Here is a 20,008-nt window from a genome sequence, read left to right as displayed (position 1 = left end):
GCATGCGTGCCACTCTAAGCTCAAGCCACACGCGACACCAAAATTTCCCCCACGCCTCGTCAAGTCGCAGCCTTGCCTTGCCATAAGTCAACACTACCGACATTCGCACGCCCTTCCAAACAGTCTCCAAACTCGATCACACAGTGAACCAAATCCAAGCAACTTCATTTCTGAACCCGAGGTAACGGCCCCAAATCCAAGATGCGGCTCACCGCCGACCTCATCCGGGATTCCCTATCCTACCTCAACCCGCTCAAGGAGCGAGAGCTTGATCTTCGAGGTGCGTTTTGAAAAGAGCAGATGCTACATTTTTGATCTCTAGAGAGCGCAGAGTTGATACAATCGTCTTTGCGGCGTGAACAGGCCACCGAATTCCCGCGATTGAGAACTTGGGTGTCGCTGGCGTAAGTTCCAAATTCTCTGCCTTGTTGCTCTGTTGCTAACAGCTTAGCCTCACGATGCCATCGACTTCACAGATAATGACATTCAAGTACTGGGAAACTTTCCCTTGTCGCCTCGCATAACGACCCTTCTCCTCGCACGAAACCGCGTCTCAAACATTCAGCCCTCTCTGGCTAAGGCCATTCCAAACCTTGCCAACCTGGTGTTATCGTCGAACAACCTGACAGAGCTTGCGGATTTGGATGCGCTGGCGTCATTTCCCCGCTTGACGCACTTGGTACTGTCGGATAACCCCGTTTCCAAGAAGGAGGTCAGTTTGAGACGTGTCGACTGGTGCAGCAATTACTGATGCAAGATGCAGAACTACCGATACTGGGTGCTATGGAAGTGTCCTTCCGTGCGGTTTCTTGACTTCGAAAAGGTCAAGGAGTCCGAGCGGGAGAAGGCTCGCGAGCTCTTCGGAACTGAAGAAGAGCCAACTGCTCTGGCTTCAAAGGTACGAACAGCGCCAATAATAAAACAGTTGCACGACGCTAACAACGACACAGATCCAGGGTATCAAGACCACAACCTTCAACACCTCGACTGACGGCTCGGACGCGCCCTCCAAGCTTTCCCGAATAAAGCTGACGGACGCCGAGAAGAAGCGACTACAGGAGCGTATCAAGAAGGCTACCAGCCTACAGGAGATTATCGCGCTGGAGAAGGAGCTGAACGAGGGACGTCTGCCTTCTGGTATTCACGGAGATGCCATGGAGGAATAAATCTTTACATCTATGATGGCTATGTACCACTTGTTTTGGGGGTTGCAGAAAAAATACTATGATTATTTCGCTCTCGCATTATGGCTGTCACCCCATACTAAGAAATGGAAGTTGATGCTAAATATCAAGATTGTAATTTGTTTTGTGATGTACATGATGATAGACCACTTTTGCCCTCGTTTCCTAATTCAGCGGACTAACGGTCAACCCTGAAAACGCCTCTTTTTACCATGAGCCACCTAGCAAGTGAGCAATACTACAACTAGCCAGTCATTGCTACATCTCCATCTCGATTCGCACCAGAAGCCTGTCTGAACTCCAACTCCAGCTGCGAGTTCGGGTCATCCTGTCTATCATGATGAGCCATGGAGTTGCCGTTCACAAGAGGTTTGCCAGCGCCGTTTGCCAGGGGAAATTCAAGCTTCTGATTGGTATTGTCACCTTGGAGACGTGCCTGCGTGGCCTTGGCCTTGGCCTTGATGTTCTTGTAGGGAACAGTCTTTGGTACCACGTCTTCAAGAAACTCGAGGTTGTCATGGTGTGCAACAGCGCTTGCTATTGAAGTTAGAAAGGGCTGTTGAGTCAAGGATGAGGGAGCTAACTTACCGACATCCTTGTATTGGATGTTTCGACGAGGTTTGCGGTCTAGCTTGGCTTGGGTATGTGACTCTTCTGCAAGATGCTGAACAAACATTTCCTGTGTCGCATGAGTATGACGATGGTGAGAATGGATAGCGAAGACATACGGCAGCGAGAGTTATCACGAAAGCTGCATTGTTAGAGCACAGACCGATATCTGGGTCTTGTGCGATGATCTTTTTAACTCTAGAGACTATCACCATGTTAGATTGGGACTGAAGAGCATGGTCAATAGCTTACGAGGGAGCTGATTCTGGCCTGTAGGCTCCTTTCGAGGAGGAATAGCAGTGGTGTTATAAGGCATGGCGGTAGTAGAGACGAAGTCGCTGGAAAACGTGAAAGGATTGAGTGAGTCTGAGTGAGTTAGAAAGAGCTAAACGGATATATCAATGCGTGAGGCGGATGGCTTTGTATCCGCAAGGGATGAAGGCCAAAGTTGAGTACAAGGGTAAGAAAGTCGTAGGAGTAGCCAGAAAATACGAGGCAGAATACATGGGAGAAAACGAAAGTAAATAAACACCAAAATGTAGTACGCAGTGAATCCAAAGTTGAAAATGGCACTTGAATTGCACGACCATCTTGGACAGGAAATGTGAGCCGTACCTTGACTACAAGCGAATTCTCCCAAGAATTGTATCAGGGGCTGCGATACGTTTGAGACTTGGGAGTCGAGAATGAAGGGAATATGAGGGATATGCTTATCTAAGAGAATACTAAAGGTTTTATATCGCTATCAATGGCTGATAAGTCGGGTTGGATGTGAATTACTGTTCTTGTGAAGGCAAGATACACGAAGAATGGTATTAACTGAAGTCTGAGACGCGAAGCTGCAACCACTAAACGCGATACTGTGGCTGAACCCAAAGCCACATATCAGCTGTCAGCATCCCTGTTGGTCATCACGACACTCGCCATATAACAACGTTTACGAAATAGCCTTTACCAAAGAAACAGCTCTCATTTTCGCCTCGTTGGCATTTTTAGTCAGTCAATCCAATCATCCCGACTTGCGCGACTTCAAAGATAGCGGTTGAGCGACAATGGTCGCCTTGCCTGAACCATGAACGTGCGACAATCATCCTTCAGCTTGGCACCTCCTGGACCTGGACTTGAAAGACGTCCTTCGGTGGTATCGCGTTTATCCTCCGTCTTTTCGAATGCAGATCAAGAAGCAGGGAGTGCAGCACGGACAGGGGCTGGACTTATCGAGGAGGAGATTGCCGAGATTAAGAGATATGAAGTATGTTGTGGGACACTGGATATGCGGCTCTATGCTAACTAGCTGGACCAGGACTTTACAACAATAGGTATGCGACTCGATCGACTACAATACGGACTTCGACACTGATATAAGGTAGACTGGGTGCAAGATGCGGCGCGAGAACAAGCTAAGCGTAAGGCGCGAAGAAAGCAAGCGGCCGGCCTCTACGATAAAGGACAACCTGGCTGGCGATATCAGCTGTGGAGGAGTTATGATGCAGCGCAAGCCTGGATCGTGGTAACAATCATTGGTATTGCTATTGGCTTGAATGCAGCGCTACTCAATATCATTACAGAATGGCTCTCCGACGTCAAGATGGGCTACTGCGAGACAGGCTTCTATTTGAATGAGAACTTTTGCTGCTGGGGAGAAGAGAATGGTATGTGGAGTCCAGGGTTTGGTGACATGAATGATGCTGAAATCAGACAGGCTGCGATCAGTGGCACAGATGGACTGGCTTCGAACCCTTGAACTATTTTATCTATTTTGTCTTTGCAGTAAGTGCCAAGTCTTCCTTCGCACTTGTGCATCCTAACGACATAGACTCTATTTGCTTGTGTTGCGGGCACCTTGGTCAAGTCTTTTGCACCATATGCTGCCGGTTCAGGTATTTCTGAGATCAAGTGCATCATTGCTGGGTTCGTTATGAAAGGCTTTCTTGGATGGTGGACTTTGATCATCAAATCAGTATGTCTCCCTCTGGCTATCGCCTCTGGCTTGTCGGTTGGAAAGGAAGGCCCAAGTGTACACTACGCCGTGTGTACGGGAAATGTGATCTCTCGGCTCTTCGACAAATACAAACGCAACGCTTCTAAGACTAGGGAGTTCCTGAGCGCCTCGGCAGCTGCCGGTGTCGCTGTCGCCTTTGGCAGTCCTATCGGCGGTGTGCTTTTCTCTCTTGAGGAAATGTCGAACCAGTTTCCTCTCAAGACATTGTGGCGAAGCTATTTCTGTGCCCTTATCGCGACAGCTGTTCTCGCCGCTATGAATCCTTTTCGAACGGGCCAACTGGTCATGTTCCAGGTTGAGTATAAGAATGACTGGCACTTCTTCGAGCTGCTATTCTACGTCTTGATTGGTATTTTCGGAGGTCTCTACGGAGCCTTTGTGATTAAGTGGAATCTGCGGGTTCAGTCATTCAGAAAGAAGTACTTGAAAGAGTATGCAGTTCTCGAAGCGACTTTACTGGCAGCGGGAACTGCTATTATTGCCTACCCCAACGCCTTCTTGAGGATTGACATGACAGAGAGTATGGAGATTCTCTTCTCGGAGTGCGGACGTGGAGAATCGTACCACGGTCTCTGCGAGCCTGACAAGAGATGGTGGAACATAATTTCACTGTTCCTGGCGACCTTCCTAAGGCTTTTCCTCGTTATACTATCCTATGGATGCAAGGTTCCCGCTGGTATCTTCGTTCCTTCAATGGCGATTGGAGCATCGTTCGGAAGAACAATTGGAATTCTTGTCCAAGCTATTCACGAAGCCAATCCCACCAGCGTCTTCTTTTCCGCATGCAAGCCTGACGAGCCTTGCATCACACCAGGGACATATGCCCTGCTAGGAGCCGCTGCGGCACTCAGTGGCATCATGCACATCACCATATCCGTGGTGGTCATCATGTTTGAGCTCACAGGTGCTCTGAACTACATTCTGCCCACCATGATCGTCGTTGGAGTCACCAAAGCTGTCAGCGAATTATTTGGCAAGGGAGGCATCGCAGATAGAATGATATGGTTTAGCGGAATGCCGTTCCTTGACAGTAAAGAGGAGCACAACTTCGGGGTTCCTGTGTCGGCTGTCATGAGAACTTCCGTTGTCTCGATGCCCGCTCATGGACTTACCTTGGGCGAAGTCCAGAGCCTCCTTGCTGATGATCGGTATCAAGGCTTCCCTGTGGTGGAAGACAAACACACCAAGGTGCTTGTTGGTTATATTGGCAGTACGGAGTTGCGATATGCCATTGATAAGATGAGTCGAACCTCACCGTTATCAGAGACTGCAAAATGCACATTTGCACCGTCGTCGGCGAATCTGTCGAGTACATCGCTTAACAACATCCATGGCGACTCATCACACTCTTCAACTCTCGACTTTAGCCGATATGTTGATGCAACACCCGTCACAGCTCACCCGAGACTACCCCTCGAGACTGTCATGGAGTTGTTTCAAAAGATCGGACCTCGAGTTATATTGATTGAATATCATGGCAAGCTCACTGGTCTCGTAACCGTCAAAGACTGCCTGAAATACCAATTCAAGGTCGAAGCCGCCGAGAACCCCAAGGATGATCATCGTATCGAAGAGGGGCAAGAGCAACTTTGGGCCCTTTTCCAAAGAGCCGGTAACTGGTTCTCTGGCCGAGTCTCAAGATACTCAGGAGGCCGGATTCGCTTGACAAGCACTTCTGGTGGTGAGCGGCCACTGGGGAGAGGGCAAATATTGGACGGCGACGAGGAGGTGCTCGATGAAGGTGTTGAGCTGGAGAGTCGGCGGTAATTGTATGAACATGTTGATTGTTACCTTTTATTATCTGTTACTATAGAAACGTGCATGATACGCTGGTGTTCGGGATTGAATCTATTTTTTTTTTTTTAACTTATGCTAAATGTCTCAATTCTATCAAAGATCCAACAGCAGGTCTCTCTTGGCATCCTGCACCACGACTGTGTGACTAGCCAGCCTGTCTATCGTGTTCTCTCATCCGACTCTCTGCCCAAATCAATAACATCCTCGTCGTCATCCCGCTGTGCTCCATCATCTTCAGTCGGCAAAGGAACATAACTCGGCCCTTCAACAGCGGCCGCGGCACCAGCATCTTTAGTCTCATCCTTCCGTCCCACGATGACATTGCCTGCGACAAGAAGCGCAGCACCAGCCCACCACAGAGGAGGAAGAACTTCTGAGAAGATCAAGGCGCCTAGGACAGCGGTAACCATGAAGTTCGTGGATGTATTCATGATGGAGACTTGAGTTGTGGATGTACCACGGGCAAGAGCCTGAGTAAACAGCGTCCACATCTGAAGCATATAAGTGAGTGATCGGAGGTTCGACTGGAAGTCACTTACAACGCCATTGAATGTTAAATTAAGGACAAAGAATATCTAGAAGGTTTAGTTGCGAGTCAAGTAAGAACAGAAGAGATCAACTTACGCCGCGAACGAGATATTCGACTATATGCTCATGAGCGGACAAGCCGATCAGTTTCGCAATGCTGTCGGATAGGTTGGTGGTGAGTTGTGTAGTTGTCCTGAGTAAATTAGTATACCTTTTATCTTTCAAGCTACCTCTTGCCAACCCGAAGCCTCCGTAGCGCAATTTGTATCATATACTTGGAATAGACTCTGCATAATCGTCACTGTAAGAGAAAAAATGTCCTTGCACTTACAACTTTGCAAAAACTCCATTGAAAGCAGCGCAAGCACCACTGGCAACCGCAAAGAACATCCATTGCGACCGCAGGCTCCAATTACTCGGTGACGGCATCTCGAAGGATGGTTGTTTCTTTAAAGGTGAAGAAGAAAATCCAGCTTCTGGCTTCTGACGTTTACGGAGCATGGTCGTCGGAGTCTTCGGAGTTCTTAGGTTGGTGAGAATGGAGGGCCCCTGATGATGATGATGGATTGACTTGGCGCCCTTGTTAGAGGCTGAGAAGTGGTCCTTTAGTGGGGGACCGCCTGTCTTAGGCAGAGTCGCCCCGGGTTAGAGACGTTTTAAGAAACCAGCCTCACCACCAGAATCCGGGGAAGTGAATTCATATGCGTCATGTTACTGTTGTTTCGCTTTTCAATAACGTAGAGTCCAAATAAAGCAATATAATATCATTCTTGACTAAACTTCTGTTGATTGTGCATAAAATCAAGTCTAGCTCCCTAGCACTGAATCTAGTGCTTAACTTCTTGCCCACGATAAATCAATGTCCTGTAACTGTAAAGAGCCAGGTTCCAAACGCCGCCCAATGCTGGAAAAGCAGAATTTCGGTAGTTTCCTAATTTATGAAAGTTGCAGATCCCTTTCTTCGTATTCGATCGTGCGCATTCGTGAGTCGTTGACTTATTGTCCTTCGCCAGGCTTCTTGGCGTTGCAGCTGACAATCTTGACCTTGTTCGCCGTGACGGATTGACTCCCATTGTCCATTTTAAAGGTTACGTTCTTGATCAAAAAGGTCCAGACTTCGTCGCAGAATCGGTAGGTGTCAAGGCTTCCCTGTAGGAGAGGTGGTTAGTTGTGGTCGAAATACGTTCGCCGAGCTCGGAGGTATTCGCCCACCTTAAACTGAAGCCTAGCTTTAACGTTCTTCTGAAGAGCCTCGGTGATGGCCTGATCGAAATTGCTCAGGATCTTCATGGCAAGCTGAGGGTTGATGCGCTCGTCGCTGATGAGATCATCGAGGGTATCTGTCAAAGCGAGACCAATGCTGCAGTGAACCATGTTAGTCAGGCTGTCGCATAGCAGCGCATAGCAATATGGCGCAGTACCTGCTTCGACGGTACAGCTCATAGAAAGATTGCGCTCCGGTAGCCATGATTTCGGTTTTGAAGTTCGGGCGCGAGAAGAGTCGCTCGTTGAATTCCTATTTTCGGGTTTGGGTGGTTGATAGTTTGTCAAGGGCAAGGTTGATGAGATGCATCTGCCTTGAGGGATGTACAAAGCGGGAATGACTAAGCGCGCCACAAGCCACCAGTCAGCCTCGCATCATGTGACGTCGGTCCCAGTTATTCCAGTTGCCTGCGTGCTGGACACGCATCGCAGCTTCAAGGTACCTTGAAACAGGAGCTCTCCTTCAAGCTCAGAATAAGCCACCTTCATCCGACTCGACGCTCACCATCGCCAACACATCAACCCCTGGATCGCCGAGATAACAATTCGAATACCGTCGCAATGAGTCTATACTATGGAGTGGGCGGCATTGGGTCGTTCTTGACCATCGTTGGAGCTTGTACGCGAAACCCGTTCCCTATAGGCGTTGATACTTGGAGGCTCCATTGTGATTTTTACTGACTATGATGCTGTCGTATAGACATGCTCTTCACCGGAAGTGGCGAGTCCTTCGATATCGGCGGTTTTCTCGAATCAGTTTCGCCTTATACATGGGCGACGCTAGGAATCGCGCTTTGTATCGGTCTCTCTGTTGTCGGCGCTGCATGGTGCGTATACCCTCAGCCAACAATCTTTATATCACAGCTCTGACGCATTGTTTCCAGGGGCATCTTCATTACCGGCTCGTCGATTCTCGGAGGTGGTGTTAAGGCCCCTCGCATCCGAACCAAGAACTTGATTTCCATTATCTTCTGTGAAGTTGTCGCCATTTACGGCGTCATCATGGCTATCGTCTTCTCGCAAAAAGTCGAGAACGTCTCTGGAGCCGAGCTCTACTCCGCCAACTCCTACTACACTGGATATGCCCTCTTCTGGTCTGGTATTACCGTCGGCATGTGCAACCTTGTCTGCGGTGTTGCCGTTGGAATCAACGGTAGCGGAGCTGCTCTGGCCGATGCTGCCGATCCTTCACTGTACGTCATATATCTAAAATCATCATAACTTAGACCAACTACTTACACGTCTCTAGCTTCGTCAAGATTCTTGTCATCGAGATTTTCAGCTCAGTGCTTGGCTTGTTCGGTCTGATCATTGGTCTTCTAGTCTCTAGCAAGGCCCCTGCCTTCGGCGAGAAGAAATAAGTCCGTCCCCTATCCATTACCTTAGACATCATGAAGTCCAACGGGTTTACCGGCGACATCACCTTGTGTGTTCAAAAGAGACGGAGCGCGTGCATGCATTGCGCCAATAATATTTGGTCAGGCGTTTGGAAGATTGGCTTGGGAGGACGTATTTTGGCTGTACCTGTACCAGTACCAGTATTATATGGAGGTGGAAGTGTACATCACGATGAGATTTGAATTATATGTTACTCAAGATTAGTTTTTTTTTTATGCAGGGGTGTGCATTGTATATTTGGCTGCAGCTCATTACTGGGACTTGGACCGACTTCTAAGCAGCTTGCACAGCGCTCAATAGCAAAACCTCAACCTTTGACCCCTTCTCCAGTTTTCCTTTTCCACTAGGCAAAATGACCAAAGCGTTGGCTGACCTCAAGCTTCCAACCTTGGAGCTGCGTTGTCCTCCAGTACTTGTAGCTGAGAGAAGCCCATCCTTTCCAACCGTGACCACAGCTCGATGATACTCGGGTCTAGGGTCTAAGGGGAAATCGTGCGAGATGACAGCAGGTACCCTTGGGAGGCCCTTGGTCGAGGCGCCAGACAGCTTGTGCAGCGAAGGGAGCACAAACAAATGGAAAGTAACCAGAGCCGACGCTGGGTTGCCAGGAAGTGAGAAGATGGTCTTGGTAACACGTTGGCCCGAATTATCCTTGACAGGAACTGTGGCAAAGGTGGTTGGTTTTCCAGGCTTCATAGCAACACGCCCGAAATGAATAGTGCCGCCAAGAGAACGCTCAATCGTTGGCTTAAGAAGATCGAGCTCGCCCATAGAGACACCACCAGTGGTGATGAGGAGATCTGCATGTCTGAATCCGTCACGGAGCGTCTCCTCCAAAGTGCCTGGCTTGTCACTGGCAATACCGAGATCGACAACTTCATAGCCCCATTCTCTCGCTGCGGACATGAGAGTAATTCGGTTGGTGTCGCGGACTTCGCCAAGTTTCAGATCACCCGGGCGGTTGTACTCGACGATCTCATCGCCAGTGGATAGCACGGCTACCACAGGGCGACGGTAAACCTTTGCCTCTGACACTCCTACAGAAGCGAGAAGACCAATCTCACCGCCCACTCCGCTGATAGTCTCTCCTTTGTTGAGAATGACAGTGCCTTGTTGGACATCACTGCCAACTTCGCGGATGTTCTCGCCCTCCTTCACCCCATCGACCTGAATTTCAACTTCCTTCTCCTCTTTACCATCCTCTGACATTGTTTTGAGGATAGTGTCCTCGACCATAACAACAGTCGTGGCACCAGGAGGCAGAGGGGCTCCTGTGGTGATTCTAGCCAGCTCGCCCTCGTTCAGAGCCCCGATCTCACCAGGTGAAGCATGAGAGATGGCTGTTACCGGGAAGACGCCCTTCAGCTGGCCATCCTTAGGGGCCACAACTGCGTAGCCATCCACGATACTGGCGCGGAAGGCCGGAACATTCTCCCTGGCCTTGACGTCCTCGGCCAAAACTGAGTTGATAATGGACTGATTAACTGGTGCTGAGATAACCTCCGGTTCAGGGGTATGCTCTTCGATCAATGACAGGGCTTCTTCGACTGGCAGCATGGGGTAGGGCGATTCCCGGTATCTACGAGAAGGGCCAAGCGCAGGATCATTTGAGAGGGTAGTGCCGGGCTTTGTATGTCTCACGAGATTTCCATGCCCGTGACCGTGACCATGGCCATGACCATGGCCGTGGTGATGATGACCGCATCCACCAGCAGCTGTAGAATGAGTCTCTCCACCTGTGAGGCCTGCTTCAGCTTCCAATTTTTTTATTCCACCAGAGTGAATAGCTCTGGAATTGCCACCTGCAGCCTGGATACAGGCATGGGGTAGTGTCTTAACGATGGCTTGGAGGTTCTCCTTTGCGCCTTTAGGTGAGCCAGGTAAGGTCACAATGATGGACGAGTTGCGGACTCCTGCTGCTGGACGTGACATCATTGCAACTATCGATCTTGTTAGGACTATCTGATACGATATTGGAAGCGATATCGCTTACAGGGCGTGACTGTGAGAGACGCTGCTAACATGCCATGAACGAGGCCTGGGGCTTGCTTATGAAGTAAGGGAGTCACTGCCTAGATGCTATTAGCCCTCAATGTTTCATAAAAGGCCTCTATAGACTGCTTACTTCTGGGGTAGAGTCTCCAGTAGCAAAACCAGTTCCGCCAGTAGTCACAACGAGGTTGACACTATCAGGACTGTCGGTCCAGGTAGTTATCTGTCGTTGGATAGCGAGCACATCATCCGAGACAATCTTTGTATCGTGAATTTCCCACTTCCCATCACCTTCATCTTTCAGTACTTGGGTGAGTATAGGCCCTGAAGCATCAGCAGAAGCGTCTTTGGCTGCTGTCGTCGAGACGATAAGAAGCGCCGCCTTCAAGGGACCGGAAGCCATGGTTTTTACGCGAAATGAGTAACAATTTCTGAAGAACTCCGTCTCATTAAATACCAATGTCAGTACCGGTGTATAGTTATCAAAAGATACAGCTTCCTGCAGGGAGAAATGAGCATATATAATAATTTGAGTTCATCAACCGATGACGGCGGGGAAGCTCCCTCGTCTACGGCCCCGCTGGACCGCCCCGGTCTTGGTGGGGCAGACCCCGAAGCCGCTAAACTTCCACGGAGATGCAAGTCGACTTCTTCAGTCACAAGCCTTTGTTCAACTTCTTTTATTCGCCAACATCTACAACATCATCACTCGATCTTTCACCGCCGCTTCCTCAAAATGGTGCGCATAAAGGAAAGGTATCTCCTTGTCAACATTGTTTACCTGCCAGACCCTGCAAAGGCTGCAAAATCAGATTTGCCAGACTTTGTTCTTAATCACCAACCAACCATCGAAAAGCTCACTCCTGGTGCACTTATCAGGGGTATCAGAGCTGAAGTCGCGTCACTTTATGGCGACTGTGGATCTGGAGCTTTAATGAGCTGCTCAGGTGAGTATTGGATGGTAAAATTGAACCGCTTCGCATTCCTGACATGTCTAGTAAAATATTTGTCCCTAGCAACCTCAACTTTCATCCTACGATGTTCAAGAGCTCACTATCAAATGCTCTGGTCAACATTGACCTTTATGGATCACGTTCCCGTCAAAGACGGAAGGCCGTGTATCTTTCGCGTCGTACGCGTCAGTGGGACAATTCGCAAAGCTGAGGAAGAAGCTATTCGTCAGGCCAAGAGACTCATCCTTGCTGCAAAGGAAGATACGGACTCCCAGTCTTCTCTCGGCATTTCACTGCGTCATCAGGACGAAATGGTTCTGGACGTCAACGACGCGTCGAGTGATGAAGAAATGGATGATGCGGATTGATGAACGGGTATCATTTCTTTCTAACTACCTTGATTCCACTGTCCTTTGGAACTGTCATATCTCCAAAGTCGGGGTCCATTCCGCCTGCTGGAGCAAATGGTTCACTTTGATCCAACTCCATGGCTTGTTCTTCTTGGATGCGAGCCTGCTCCTCCTCCGCCTCACGCTCCATTTGGTCATATTCAACCTTTTGATCAATCCAGCGCTCCTGGATATCCTGCACCTCTAGCATAGACGACTCACTCCTCATGGCGACCGCCCACACCGTGTCATTGGCACCTTCAGCACCGCCAAAGACGTATCCACCGGCACGATCAATGACACGAAGAATGTGCATCATGCTTTTCTTATTTTCGACGGCCAGAACCTCGTAACGCACCAGGCCGTAGCTCTCGATCAGATTTGCGATAGCCTCGTTGAGCTTGCCAAACTTTTCGCTCCTCAAAGCGGGCGATTCTGATTCGAGATGGGGCGTTAAATATGTCAAGTCGTCTACGTCTGTGTAATAGTCGAGGTTGAACGGGAGCTCGTCATACTCGGAGACTTTGTCGATCTTTGAGAGGATGTTTATATGCGGCATGTCCATCTGGATCATGGCTCGGAGGGAAAGGAGGACGTTCGATACGTATAGCGAGGGTTGCGTTAGGCAGAAAGAATCCGAGAGGTGGACGCAGACGAGCTATAAACGGTCAGTCACTACGTTTCCATAGAGGGAAGTTACCAACCCTATATCCAATCTTCTGGAGTTTGTAGAAGATATTCCGTAGGGAGTTGTGGTGTGTGTATAGTTCCACCTGTCCTGGGCAGTCGAACAGAACGTAGTCTTCACTGAATTCTTTCAGTCCCTCTTCCAACCACTCAAAGTTATGTTCCAATTCTTCAAGGGCATATAAAATGCCGCCATTAGGTCCCAGCTTGTCATCTTTCATAATTTCTTCGAGTTTAACTAGGTTGCGAATATCGAGTGCCGCAGGGTAGTTTGTATGGTCATTGGCAGGATCGAGATTTACGACTGAACAGGCTCGCCCGATGGCGCCCAGGAACTGGTGCACTATATCGGTCAGTATACAGATACAGGGAGATTCAGTATTTTGCGAAACTTACTGCCATCGCAGTAGGTACTCTTTCCAGAGCCTGGGCTGCCGACGACGAGTTGCGCAAAGGGCATCTGAGAGGCTATCGTAGGGTGCCGAGCTCAAGAGTGCATGATCATGTGAGATGTAGCTGTGGGATGTGGCAGCTTGGCACGAGACAAAACAGGCTTTTACCGTCTGTTTCCTGCACCAAATAAATCGATCTGGGGATCGCGATCGCTTTATCGAGAAGAAGAATAAATAACTTAGTGATGGCTTATCCAAGCAGATGCACAAGGTGATGGCACCAACGGGTAGCCCCTCCACTACCTGCCCACGCGGAACAAATTCAGCGGCTCACCCACCGTCTCTCAGTGGGGTGGATCCTTAATCGGCCAATCCTCGGCACCTGAGCTCCCCTGTAGCTCCGCACCCGATCACAAGCTAAAAGCTTGCACGCGCAGAAGCAGCCACGCTCTTTTTTCCTTTCCCATGTTCATAAAACCTCTACCTCCAATTTTCTTCCTTGCTCCAAAACTCTCCCTCCGCTTCCACGCGGCTCTTTTTTTCTACAGGATGCTACGGTATGATGCGCAGCAGCCTCATAACCAGCCATGGCATCTGATCCATCAAATGCCGCCCAAATGGCCGGCGACGTCGCTGAGACTGTCGCCTATGCCCTCAGCAGCTCCTCTCCCTCTATCGTGAGCACCATGCCTGCTGTCACCGCCCATGAGCCTTACACATGGTTTGGCCTCTTTGGGTGGCTGATATGGTTTCTTCTTCACATCACTTCCACAATTCTATATTGGGTCATTCGAATTGCGACTATCAATGTCCCTTCCTTTTTATTCCACTTGTTCTCTACAAGCTGGACTGTCACCATGAACGCTACTACACTGTATGTTGGCCAATAATCTCTTTCGCTTCGTAACGCTAACATTCCTATAGGATGTTTATCATGGCAGCGGTCGTGTCGGCCGTCAGTTGGGTTGTCAGGTATCGCATCCTGAACATGTACTCCCGTCTGCCTCCAGAGCCACAGCGCAAAGAACCGGACATCGATCTCTTTCCAGACACTCACGAAGGTGGTACTAAGTCTGGGTTGGCAAACTACCTAGATGAGTTCTTGAGTGCTATCAAGATCTTCGGTTACCTGGAACGGCCCGTCTTCCATGAGTTGACTCGAAGCATGCAAACGAGGAAGCTCATTGCTGGCGAGACCATCAACCTCGAAGAAGAAAAAGGCTTCTGTATCGTCGTCGATGGTTTGGTAGAGATCTTTGTTAAATCAAACCGGAGCCCGCGCGCAGCAGCAGCCTCTCGGGGACGTCTTGACCTGGACTCGTCAGATGAGGACGATATCGCTCCTGGTCAACAGACATACCAGCTTCTGACAGAAGTTCGGAATGGTGCACCTATGTCATCCTTGTTCTCCATCATGTCTTTGTTCACAGAGGATGTTAGGCTACGGCCTAACGATGATCAGGAGGACTCTTCTTTGCATCCTGCCAAAAGCAGCGGCCTTAGACACCCGACCTTCGAGAAGCCTCATCTTCGACGTGTTCCTTCGGATGTCAACATGTCCATGCCGGGCACACCTCAGTCCCGGAATGATATGGAGGCGGATGAGAAGAAACCCGAAGGTCTTGGTGTTTCTGGCTTGGAAACTGATCAGGCTGCGATTCCTGCCATGTCACTGGATGGCGATACACCTCCACCTACTAGGCCGCCCTTGCCAACAAGGGCAACATCTGGCTCGGCTCACCCAGACATCATCGCTCGTGCTACGGTTGATACAACAATTGCCATTATCCCAGCAAGTGCATTTAGAAGGCTCATCAAGATCTACCCAAAGGCAACCGCACACATTGTCCATGTTATTCTCTCAAGATTCCAAAGAGTCACGCTTGCGCAAGCATTCAACTATCTCGGCTTGACTAGCGAAGTACTGCAGACAGAGAAAAGTATGATCAAGTATACGGTTTGCCAGCTCCCCAATATTCTGCGGGGTGATGCTCTAGAACGCCTCAAGGAGAAGTTCAAGCGTGAGAGGGAACGTACAGACGAAGATGATGACACGAAGGGTATTGCACTGCACAACTCGGCCTCAACTCATCGGCGAAGGTCAAGCACAACTCTTCGGAAAGAGGCTATGCTGCAATCAATGACCAAACTGCGGACGACTTCGGTTGTCACAAGCACCATTGCACCACCTCGCGAAAGAACTTCTCCCCATACTCCGAGCCCTGGAGATCTGCTGTCTAATATCCAGTTAGCTCGAGGGACTTCGCGTATCTCACCGGCGGATCAACGATCCGTGTCCGGGGCCTCGATGAGACACCAGGGCGCGAATCCAAAGGATGATAGATTTTTCAATGATCCCTTTGATTCAAGGAGGCTTGGTCGCATGACGATGGATCCACGAGAAACTGTGGATGAAGACAATCTCTTCCGTGCTTCTATTTTGGAGTGCATGTTTAAGTCACTTGGGCTTGATGCCAATGGGAGTGCGTCCCGCGAGCCCGAGTCCATGGAAGGCTCTCCCAGATTGGTGTCGTTCGACCATCGACGATCAAAGTTTTACAGCCAAAACAACGCATTCGGTTTCATGCCTCCTTACGATGGCTCTGTTGACGGCGAGACTGAGTCGGTGACTTCTGGAGGAACCGCTTTGCATGCTTCTGTGAGCGCTCAGGGCCTTGCGAGCGACATGAAGGATGAGGTTGAGATCGTCTTCTTCCCCAAAGGCTCTGTTCTTGTAGAGCAAGGAGAACGAAACCCTGGTTTGTACTATGTCGTCGATGGATTCTTGGACATTGGTACGACTGGTGAGGCAGATGCTCACAACATCTTACAATCTAATGGATTTGGTTCATCTCAGCCAGCTCCTCCATCCCCAGATCCTTCTGAAATGGGTTCTTTTCCCAATCTGGCTCGCACCGAAGCTGCAAGAGATCAGGCTGAGACGCAGCAATCAACATCGAAGAAGCCTCGTCGCAGCATTGCCTTGGTCAAACCTGGTGGACTTGCTGGTTACATCGGAAGTGTGTCTTCATACCGGTCTTTCATCGATGTTGTTGCAAAGACGGATGTCTATGTAGGCTTCTTGCCTCGCGCTTCGCTGGAGCGGATCGTTGACCGCTATCCGATTGTTCTTCTCACTATGGCCAAGAGGCTGACCAACATCTTGCCCCGCCTGATTTTACATATTGACTTTGCTCTGGAATGGGTTCAAGTCAACGCAGGGCAGGTGCTATTTCACGAAGGTGATGAAAGTGAGGCGATTTATATCGTCCTGAACGGTCGCCTTCGTTTGGTTCAGGAGCGAAAGGGCGGCAGTGGCGGCGTAACGGCTCTGGCCGAATTCGGACAAGGTGACAGTGTCGGTGAGCTGGAGGTGCTTACAGAAACTGCCCGTCCAGGGACTCTGCACGCTATTCGAGATACGGAGTTGGTGAAATTCCCCCGAACACTCTTCAACAGCTTGGCACAGGAGCACCCGAATATCACCATCAAGATTTCAAAGATCATTGCATCACGGATGAGGGCAATCGTTGATGAGACCTCCAAGTTCTCGTACAAGGATGCCAGCACCAACCCAAAAACTTTGATGCGCAAGTCCAATATGAATCTACGAACTGTAGCGATTTTGCCTGTTACCGCAGGTGTACCTGTTGTCGAGTTTGGAAACCGCCTCATGAATGCCCTGGCGCAAGTCGGCCCAGCTAATGGGGCCACATCCCTCAACCAGGCTGCCATTCTTAACCATCTTGGCAAGCATGCTTTCAACAAGATGGGAAAGCTCAGGCTTTCTCAATATCTTGCCGATCTGGAAGAGAAGTACGGCCTGGTTGTCTATGTTGCAGGTAAGCAATAACTTGCGTTCTTTCTTTAGCCATTCCTTTTATGATGATAATATCACACATAGACTCCAGAGGCAAAGCCGATGTTGGTTCTATTAACTCTAATTTTTTCCTGACTTATTCCCGTTACAACATACTTTCTGGACTTTCAGACGGGAGCCTCGAGCTAACATATTGGCTCTAGATACGAACGTCAACTCGCCATGGACACAGACTTGTATCACGCAAGCTGACAGCATCCTTTTGGTTGGTCTTGCCGAAGGATCACCAGCTATTGGCGAATACGAACGCTTTATGCTTGGCATGAAATCTACCGCCAGAAAAGTTTTGGTTTTACTTCATGCTGAGCGTTATTCACGACCTGGGCTGACTCGAGCTTGGTTGCAAAACCGTATGTGGATCAATGGTGGCCACTGCCATATTCAAATGGCTTTCAGAACAAACGAGATGCCAGTCCATGCCCCCAAGAAACTTGGTCAAGCACTCAAAGAACGTGTTCAGGTCTTACAGGCCGAAATTCAAAAATACACGTCTCGCAAGGTGCACCACACGCCATACTACTCACCTGATTCTCCTTATAAGGGCGATTTTCATCGCCTGGCACGACGACTATGTGGCAAATCCATTGGACTTGTTCTTGGCGGAGGCGGTGCTCGAGGCATCACTCAAATTGGTATCATCCGAGCCATGGAAGAAGCCGGAATTCCTATTGATCTCGTTGGAGGAACTTCGATCGGTGCTTTTGTTGGCGCTCTGTACGCCAGGCATGCTGATGTTGTGCCTATGTTTGGGTTTGCCAAGAAATTTGCTGGGCGAATGGCCAGTCTATGGCGGTTTGCTCTTGATCTGACGTATCCCTCTGCATCTTACACCACAGGACACGAGTTCAACCGTGGTATCTTCAAGGCTTTAGGCGATACGCAGATGGAAGATTTCTGGCTCGAATATTACTGCAACACAACCAATATCAGTAAGAGTCGAGCGGAATTCCACACCAGTGGGTACGCGTGGAGATACATCAGAGCGTCCATGTCCCTTGCGGGGTTACTCCCACCTCTGTGCGATGAGGGCAGTATGCTACTGGATGGCGGCTACATTGACAATTTGACCGTGTCGCACATGAAGGGTCTCGGAGTTGACATAATTTTTGCCATTGATGTAGGTGCTTTGGACGATGACACGCCGCAAACGTATGGTGATTCACTTTCTGGTGCATGGGCTTTTGTGAACCGATGGAATCCATTTTCGTCACACCCGAACCCGCCAACTCTTGCGGAGATTCAAGGACGACTGGCATATGTGTCGAGTGTTGATGCTTTGGAACGTGCAAAAACGATGGCTGGATGCATTTACATGCGTCCACCAATCGATGACTATGGAACTCTTGACTTCCACAAATTCGATGAATTGTACCAACTGGGTTACAAGTATGGGCAGGAGTTTTTTAACAAGATGAAAGAGCAAGGAGTCTTGCCTTTAGTAGAAGAGACGGAGGCCAAGAAGGCGTTGAGACGTACAATGGCACCAAGACGAGCGAGCATCTAACGTATCATGTTCACTTGGACTTGATGAGCGTTTACAATACTTAGCATTCTGTTAGAGTAGAGGCGTCTATCCCTAGACTACGGAGCTCGATCTAGACAATTATTAATGCTAAAATAGAATCATCTGATGAGGCCTTGGTACTGCAATATTACGTGAAGATGCATTCTCCCGATGAAAAATTGCTTTGTGAGCGTTGAAAGTGAGGAGAAATGACGATATTAGTGACATCATTTCGGGCCAGGTCCTTCAATTGGGCCCTGGCACGTCAAGATGCCAACCCAAAGGCACGTCACCCGCAACTATGATCCTTGTCCAAGTTAATAAGCTTGACTTGAGAATTAAGCAATGACATTCGATCCTTAATGCTTAAGTGGCCCCGGAGATGCAAGCCGGCAGTAGTGGCGGAGGAGGTCTCTAACGGTTGGGTAAGGGTCTTTAATTCCATAGGGGCTTGAACTTTATAACCGTGCAATCTGTGCTTTTTCGTATATCTGAAGTTTACGTGGATAGCATACTGATATTATACAAACGCAATACGGCACACCACAGCAACTCCCTTGATAGGCACTCGGGAGAGACACATACGACATATGTCTGGAACTTACTCCTGGAGCATCTTACGTCGACCATTTGAATAGGGCTCAAGTTCTACCTCATCCTTGATTTTATCATCAAGCAAACCACCACAGTACCATAGAACACTCAAGTACCACACCGCATTTAATTACCACAACCATGGGAAGAAGAGACACATACTCAGAGCCTCCCCGGAGCCATCGCCAATCCCGTCGTCAACCTCCACCCCGCCGCGGCCCTCCTGTTAAACAGAGCGAATCCGGCTTCGATTGGACACCGGGTATTGTTCTCGCCCTCCTTGGCGCCTTTACATGGCTCAGCCACGACTTTGATAACTACAAGAAGAAACACGAGCACTGCGATGATCGAAGAGGAAGTCGAAATCGCGATAGTGAGAGGGGAAGGCGGAGGTATCGATCGAGTAGTCGGTATCCAGACGACGACTATGATGACTATGATGACTATGATTATCGAGGTGAACGGGGCTATAGTCGGTGAAGGAGGGCGAATAGTTATGATAATGAGTACACGATTATGAATTGGGGGATCCGAGGAGATGAGCATGGGAGGCATAAAGGTTGCATTTAGATGTCATTGTAACATTCTTAAAACGGTTACCTCAAGCTCAAGAGTCATAACAAAAGTCGTTTCTCTTTCCTGGGGCGTCACTATGGTGTTATGGCTGAATTATGATATGAACCACTAGGGGTCTAGTTCTGAAGGTCTTTGGTCTAGTATCGAGGACTTCAACAAACTTATCTTGATTATTATCAGAATATTCTTAAATTTGGGAAGAATTTCTTGACTGTCGTTGCATATCCAGCACCGACACATAACTTGATGGTATTTCTCGT

General features: G+C 49.2%; 12 protein-coding genes across 17 annotated transcripts in view; 6 read left to right on the top strand and 6 right to left on the bottom strand.

The window, feature by feature from the left end:
* The first annotated feature begins 63 nt into the window (after nt 1-63).
* On the top strand, nt 64-1,469 carry FOXG_06372 (U2 small nuclear ribonucleoprotein A'). Its single transcript, XM_018385012.1, has 5 exons — nt 64-280; nt 364-404; nt 452-712; nt 764-898; nt 951-1,469. The coding sequence occupies exons 1-5, from the start codon at nt 202-204 to the stop codon at nt 1,164-1,166; spliced, it is 732 nt and encodes a 243-aa protein (XP_018242194.1). The 5' UTR covers nt 64-201; the 3' UTR covers nt 1,167-1,469.
* FOXG_06371 (uncharacterized protein) lies at nt 1,203-2,640 on the bottom strand. 2 transcript variants are annotated; one of them, XM_018385011.1, is made up of 5 exons: nt 2,409-2,640; nt 2,046-2,159; nt 1,913-1,998; nt 1,773-1,863; nt 1,203-1,721 (listed from the first exon to the last, which is right to left on the bottom strand). In XM_018385011.1, the coding sequence occupies exons 2-5, from the start codon at nt 2,107-2,109 to the stop codon at nt 1,429-1,431; spliced, it is 534 nt and encodes a 177-aa protein (XP_018242193.1). In that variant the 5' UTR covers nt 2,110-2,159; nt 2,409-2,640; the 3' UTR covers nt 1,203-1,428. The 2 variants fall into 2 exon arrangements, with proteins under 2 accessions (XP_018242193.1, XP_018242192.1); XM_018385010.1 differs by having other exon boundaries at nt 2,046-2,422.
* FOXG_06370 (chloride channel, other eukaryote) lies at nt 2,597-6,691 on the top strand. Of its 2 annotated transcripts, XM_018385008.1 has the most exons (5): nt 2,597-3,045; nt 3,097-3,112; nt 3,164-3,445; nt 3,496-3,563; nt 3,610-6,691. In XM_018385008.1, exons 1-5 carry the CDS (start codon nt 2,866-2,868, stop codon nt 5,560-5,562), a joined length of 2,499 nt encoding a protein of 832 aa, XP_018242190.1. In that variant the 5' UTR covers nt 2,597-2,865; the 3' UTR covers nt 5,563-6,691. The 2 variants fall into 2 exon arrangements, with proteins under 2 accessions (XP_018242190.1, XP_018242191.1); XM_018385009.1 differs by having other exon boundaries at nt 3,097-3,445.
* Nucleotides 3,548-6,751, bottom strand: FOXG_06369 (uncharacterized protein; the record flags this gene model as incomplete). Of its 2 annotated transcripts, XM_018385007.1 has the most annotated exons (4): nt 6,452-6,751; nt 6,217-6,313; nt 6,132-6,167; nt 3,548-6,083 (listed from the first exon to the last, which is right to left on the bottom strand). In XM_018385007.1, the coding sequence occupies exons 1-4, from the start codon at nt 6,619-6,621 to the stop codon at nt 5,751-5,753; spliced, it is 636 nt and encodes a 211-aa protein (XP_018242189.1). In that variant the 5' UTR covers nt 6,622-6,751. The 2 variants fall into 2 exon arrangements, with proteins under 2 accessions (XP_018242189.1, XP_018242188.1); XM_018385006.1 differs by having other exon boundaries at nt 5,751-6,167; nt 6,452-6,679.
* A 72-nt stretch (nt 6,752-6,823) lies between these two features.
* FOXG_06368 (transcription initiation factor TFIIA small subunit) lies at nt 6,824-7,704 on the bottom strand. 2 transcript variants are annotated; one of them, XM_018385005.1, is made up of 3 exons: nt 7,542-7,704; nt 7,333-7,480; nt 6,824-7,269 (listed from the first exon to the last, which is right to left on the bottom strand). In XM_018385005.1, exons 1-3 carry the CDS (start codon nt 7,586-7,588, stop codon nt 7,117-7,119), a joined length of 348 nt encoding a protein of 115 aa, XP_018242187.1. In that variant the 5' UTR covers nt 7,589-7,704; the 3' UTR covers nt 6,824-7,116. The 2 variants fall into 2 exon arrangements, with proteins under 2 accessions (XP_018242187.1, XP_018242186.1); XM_018385004.1 differs by having other exon boundaries at nt 6,861-7,269; nt 7,333-7,691.
* A 99-nt stretch (nt 7,705-7,803) lies between these two features.
* Nucleotides 7,804-10,615, top strand: FOXG_06367 (V-type H+-transporting ATPase 21kDa proteolipid subunit). Its single transcript, XM_018385003.1, has 4 exons — nt 7,804-8,002; nt 8,084-8,210; nt 8,268-8,576; nt 8,633-10,615. Exons 1-4 carry the CDS (start codon nt 7,945-7,947, stop codon nt 8,742-8,744), a joined length of 606 nt encoding a protein of 201 aa, XP_018242185.1. The 5' UTR covers nt 7,804-7,944; the 3' UTR covers nt 8,745-10,615.
* Nucleotides 8,971-11,316, bottom strand: FOXG_06366 (molybdopterin molybdotransferase). Its single transcript, XM_018385002.1, has 3 exons — nt 10,907-11,316; nt 10,775-10,853; nt 8,971-10,721 (listed from the first exon to the last, which is right to left on the bottom strand). Exons 1-3 carry the CDS (start codon nt 11,174-11,176, stop codon nt 9,055-9,057), a joined length of 2,016 nt encoding a protein of 671 aa, XP_018242184.1. The 5' UTR covers nt 11,177-11,316; the 3' UTR covers nt 8,971-9,054.
* Nucleotides 11,317-11,410: 94 nt separating this feature from the next.
* FOXG_19233 (uncharacterized protein) lies at nt 11,411-13,136 on the top strand. The gene is made up of 2 exons (XM_018399429.1): nt 11,411-11,720; nt 11,772-13,136. The coding sequence occupies exons 1-2, from the start codon at nt 11,510-11,512 to the stop codon at nt 12,092-12,094; spliced, it is 534 nt and encodes a 177-aa protein (XP_018242183.1). The 5' UTR covers nt 11,411-11,509; the 3' UTR covers nt 12,095-13,136.
* On the bottom strand, nt 11,730-13,506 carry FOXG_06365 (GPN-loop GTPase). Its single transcript, XM_018385001.1, has 3 exons — nt 13,199-13,506; nt 12,820-13,145; nt 11,730-12,773 (listed from the first exon to the last, which is right to left on the bottom strand). The coding sequence occupies exons 1-3, from the start codon at nt 13,260-13,262 to the stop codon at nt 12,105-12,107; spliced, it is 1,059 nt and encodes a 352-aa protein (XP_018242182.1). The 5' UTR covers nt 13,263-13,506; the 3' UTR covers nt 11,730-12,104.
* Nucleotides 13,507-13,634: 128 nt separating this feature from the next.
* On the top strand, nt 13,635-18,782 carry FOXG_06364 (lysophospholipase NTE1). 2 transcript variants are annotated; one of them, XM_018384999.1, is made up of 3 exons: nt 13,635-14,068; nt 14,119-17,036; nt 17,218-18,782. In XM_018384999.1, exons 1-3 carry the CDS (start codon nt 13,782-13,784, stop codon nt 18,576-18,578), a joined length of 4,566 nt encoding a protein of 1,521 aa, XP_018242180.1. In that variant the 5' UTR covers nt 13,635-13,781; the 3' UTR covers nt 18,579-18,782. The 2 variants fall into 2 exon arrangements, with proteins under 2 accessions (XP_018242180.1, XP_018242181.1); XM_018385000.1 differs by having other exon boundaries at nt 14,119-18,782.
* A 197-nt stretch (nt 18,783-18,979) lies between these two features.
* On the top strand, nt 18,980-20,008 carry FOXG_06363 (uncharacterized protein). Its single transcript, XM_018384998.1, has one exon. It carries the CDS (start codon nt 19,314-19,316, stop codon nt 19,650-19,652), a length of 339 nt encoding a protein of 112 aa, XP_018242179.1. The 5' UTR covers nt 18,980-19,313; the 3' UTR covers nt 19,653-20,008.
* Nucleotides 19,857-20,008, bottom strand: part of FOXG_06362 (uncharacterized protein) — a gene marked incomplete at both ends in the record, with an annotated part of 1,889 nt that continues 1,737 nt past the window's right edge. The window contains one exon of the mRNA XM_018384997.1: nt 19,857-19,908. Coding sequence (XP_018242178.1) covers nt 19,857-19,908 — 52 coding nt within the window. The remainder of the gene's footprint in view (nt 19,909-20,008) is intronic.

The sequence above is a fragment of the Fusarium oxysporum genome, chromosome 2, assembly GCF_000149955.1.
Source record: "Fusarium oxysporum f. sp. lycopersici 4287 chromosome 2, whole genome shotgun sequence".
Lineage (NCBI taxonomy): Eukaryota > Fungi > Ascomycota > Sordariomycetes > Hypocreales > Nectriaceae > Fusarium > Fusarium oxysporum.
Note: the sequence above shows the minus strand (reverse complement) of the source record. Positions and strands in the feature narration are given on the sequence as shown.

Excerpts from the sequence above, each read along its gene's own strand:
- FOXG_06372 (XM_018385012.1), top strand. The coding sequence starts at position 202 with ATGCGGCTCACCGCCGACCTCATCCGGGATTCCCTATCCTACCTCAAC. Across the intron at positions 405-451 it reads AGAACTTGGGTGTCGCTGGC|CCTCACGATGCCATCGACTT; the intron begins GTAAGTTCCAAA and ends CTAACAGCTTAG. Across the intron at positions 899-950 it reads CAACTGCTCTGGCTTCAAAG|ATCCAGGGTATCAAGACCAC; the intron begins GTACGAACAGCG and ends ACAACGACACAG.
- FOXG_06371 (XM_018385011.1), bottom strand. The coding sequence starts at position 2,109 with ATGCCTTATAACACCACTGCTATTCCTCCTCGAAAGGAGCCTACAGGC. Across the intron at positions 1,999-2,045 it reads AGGCCAGAATCAGCTCCCTC|TCTCTAGAGTTAAAAAGATC; the intron begins GTAAGCTATTGA and ends ACATGGTGATAG. Across the intron at positions 1,864-1,912 it reads TCGTGATAACTCTCGCTGCC|GAAATGTTTGTTCAGCATCT; the intron begins GTATGTCTTCGC and ends CATGCGACACAG.
- FOXG_06370 (XM_018385008.1), top strand. The coding sequence starts at position 2,866 with ATGAACGTGCGACAATCATCCTTCAGCTTGGCACCTCCTGGACCTGGA. Across the intron at positions 3,446-3,495 it reads CTGCTGGGGAGAAGAGAATG|GCTGCGATCAGTGGCACAGA; the intron begins GTATGTGGAGTC and ends GAAATCAGACAG. Across the intron at positions 3,564-3,609 it reads TTATCTATTTTGTCTTTGCA|ACTCTATTTGCTTGTGTTGC; the intron begins GTAAGTGCCAAG and ends CTAACGACATAG.
- FOXG_06368 (XM_018385004.1), bottom strand. The coding sequence starts at position 7,563 with ATGAGCTGTACCGTCGAAGCAGGTACTGCGCCATATTGCTATGCGCTG. Across the intron at positions 7,270-7,332 it reads AAGCTAGGCTTCAGTTTAAG|GGAAGCCTTGACACCTACCG; the intron begins GTGGGCGAATAC and ends CCTCTCCTACAG.
- FOXG_06367 (XM_018385003.1), top strand. The coding sequence starts at position 7,945 with ATGAGTCTATACTATGGAGTGGGCGGCATTGGGTCGTTCTTGACCATC. Across the intron at positions 8,211-8,267 it reads TCTGTTGTCGGCGCTGCATG|GGGCATCTTCATTACCGGCT; the intron begins GTGCGTATACCC and ends CATTGTTTCCAG. Across the intron at positions 8,577-8,632 it reads GATGCTGCCGATCCTTCACT|CTTCGTCAAGATTCTTGTCA; the intron begins GTACGTCATATA and ends ACACGTCTCTAG.
- FOXG_06366 (XM_018385002.1), bottom strand. The coding sequence starts at position 11,176 with ATGGCTTCCGGTCCCTTGAAGGCGGCGCTTCTTATCGTCTCGACGACA. Across the intron at positions 10,854-10,906 it reads CTGGAGACTCTACCCCAGAA|GCAGTGACTCCCTTACTTCA; the intron begins GTAAGCAGTCTA and ends AATAGCATCTAG. Across the intron at positions 10,722-10,774 it reads GTCTCTCACAGTCACGCCCT|TTGCAATGATGTCACGTCCA; the intron begins GTAAGCGATATC and ends CAAGATCGATAG.
- FOXG_19233 (XM_018399429.1), top strand. The coding sequence starts at position 11,510 with ATGGTGCGCATAAAGGAAAGGTATCTCCTTGTCAACATTGTTTACCTG. Across the intron at positions 11,721-11,771 it reads AGCTTTAATGAGCTGCTCAG|TAAAATATTTGTCCCTAGCA; the intron begins GTGAGTATTGGA and ends TGACATGTCTAG.
- FOXG_06365 (XM_018385001.1), bottom strand. The coding sequence starts at position 13,262 with ATGCCCTTTGCGCAACTCGTCGTCGGCAGCCCAGGCTCTGGAAAGAGT. Across the intron at positions 13,146-13,198 it reads GAGTACCTACTGCGATGGCA|TGCACCAGTTCCTGGGCGCC; the intron begins GTAAGTTTCGCA and ends TGACCGATATAG. Across the intron at positions 12,774-12,819 it reads TCCAGAAGATTGGATATAGG|CTCGTCTGCGTCCACCTCTC; the intron begins GTTGGTAACTTC and ends GACCGTTTATAG.
- FOXG_06364 (XM_018384999.1), top strand. The coding sequence starts at position 13,782 with ATGGCATCTGATCCATCAAATGCCGCCCAAATGGCCGGCGACGTCGCT. Across the intron at positions 14,069-14,118 it reads ACCATGAACGCTACTACACT|GATGTTTATCATGGCAGCGG; the intron begins GTATGTTGGCCA and ends ACATTCCTATAG. Across the intron at positions 17,037-17,217 it reads CCTGGTTGTCTATGTTGCAG|ATACGAACGTCAACTCGCCA; the intron begins GTAAGCAATAAC and ends TATTGGCTCTAG.
- FOXG_06363 (XM_018384998.1), top strand. The coding sequence starts at position 19,314 with ATGGGAAGAAGAGACACATACTCAGAGCCTCCCCGGAGCCATCGCCAA.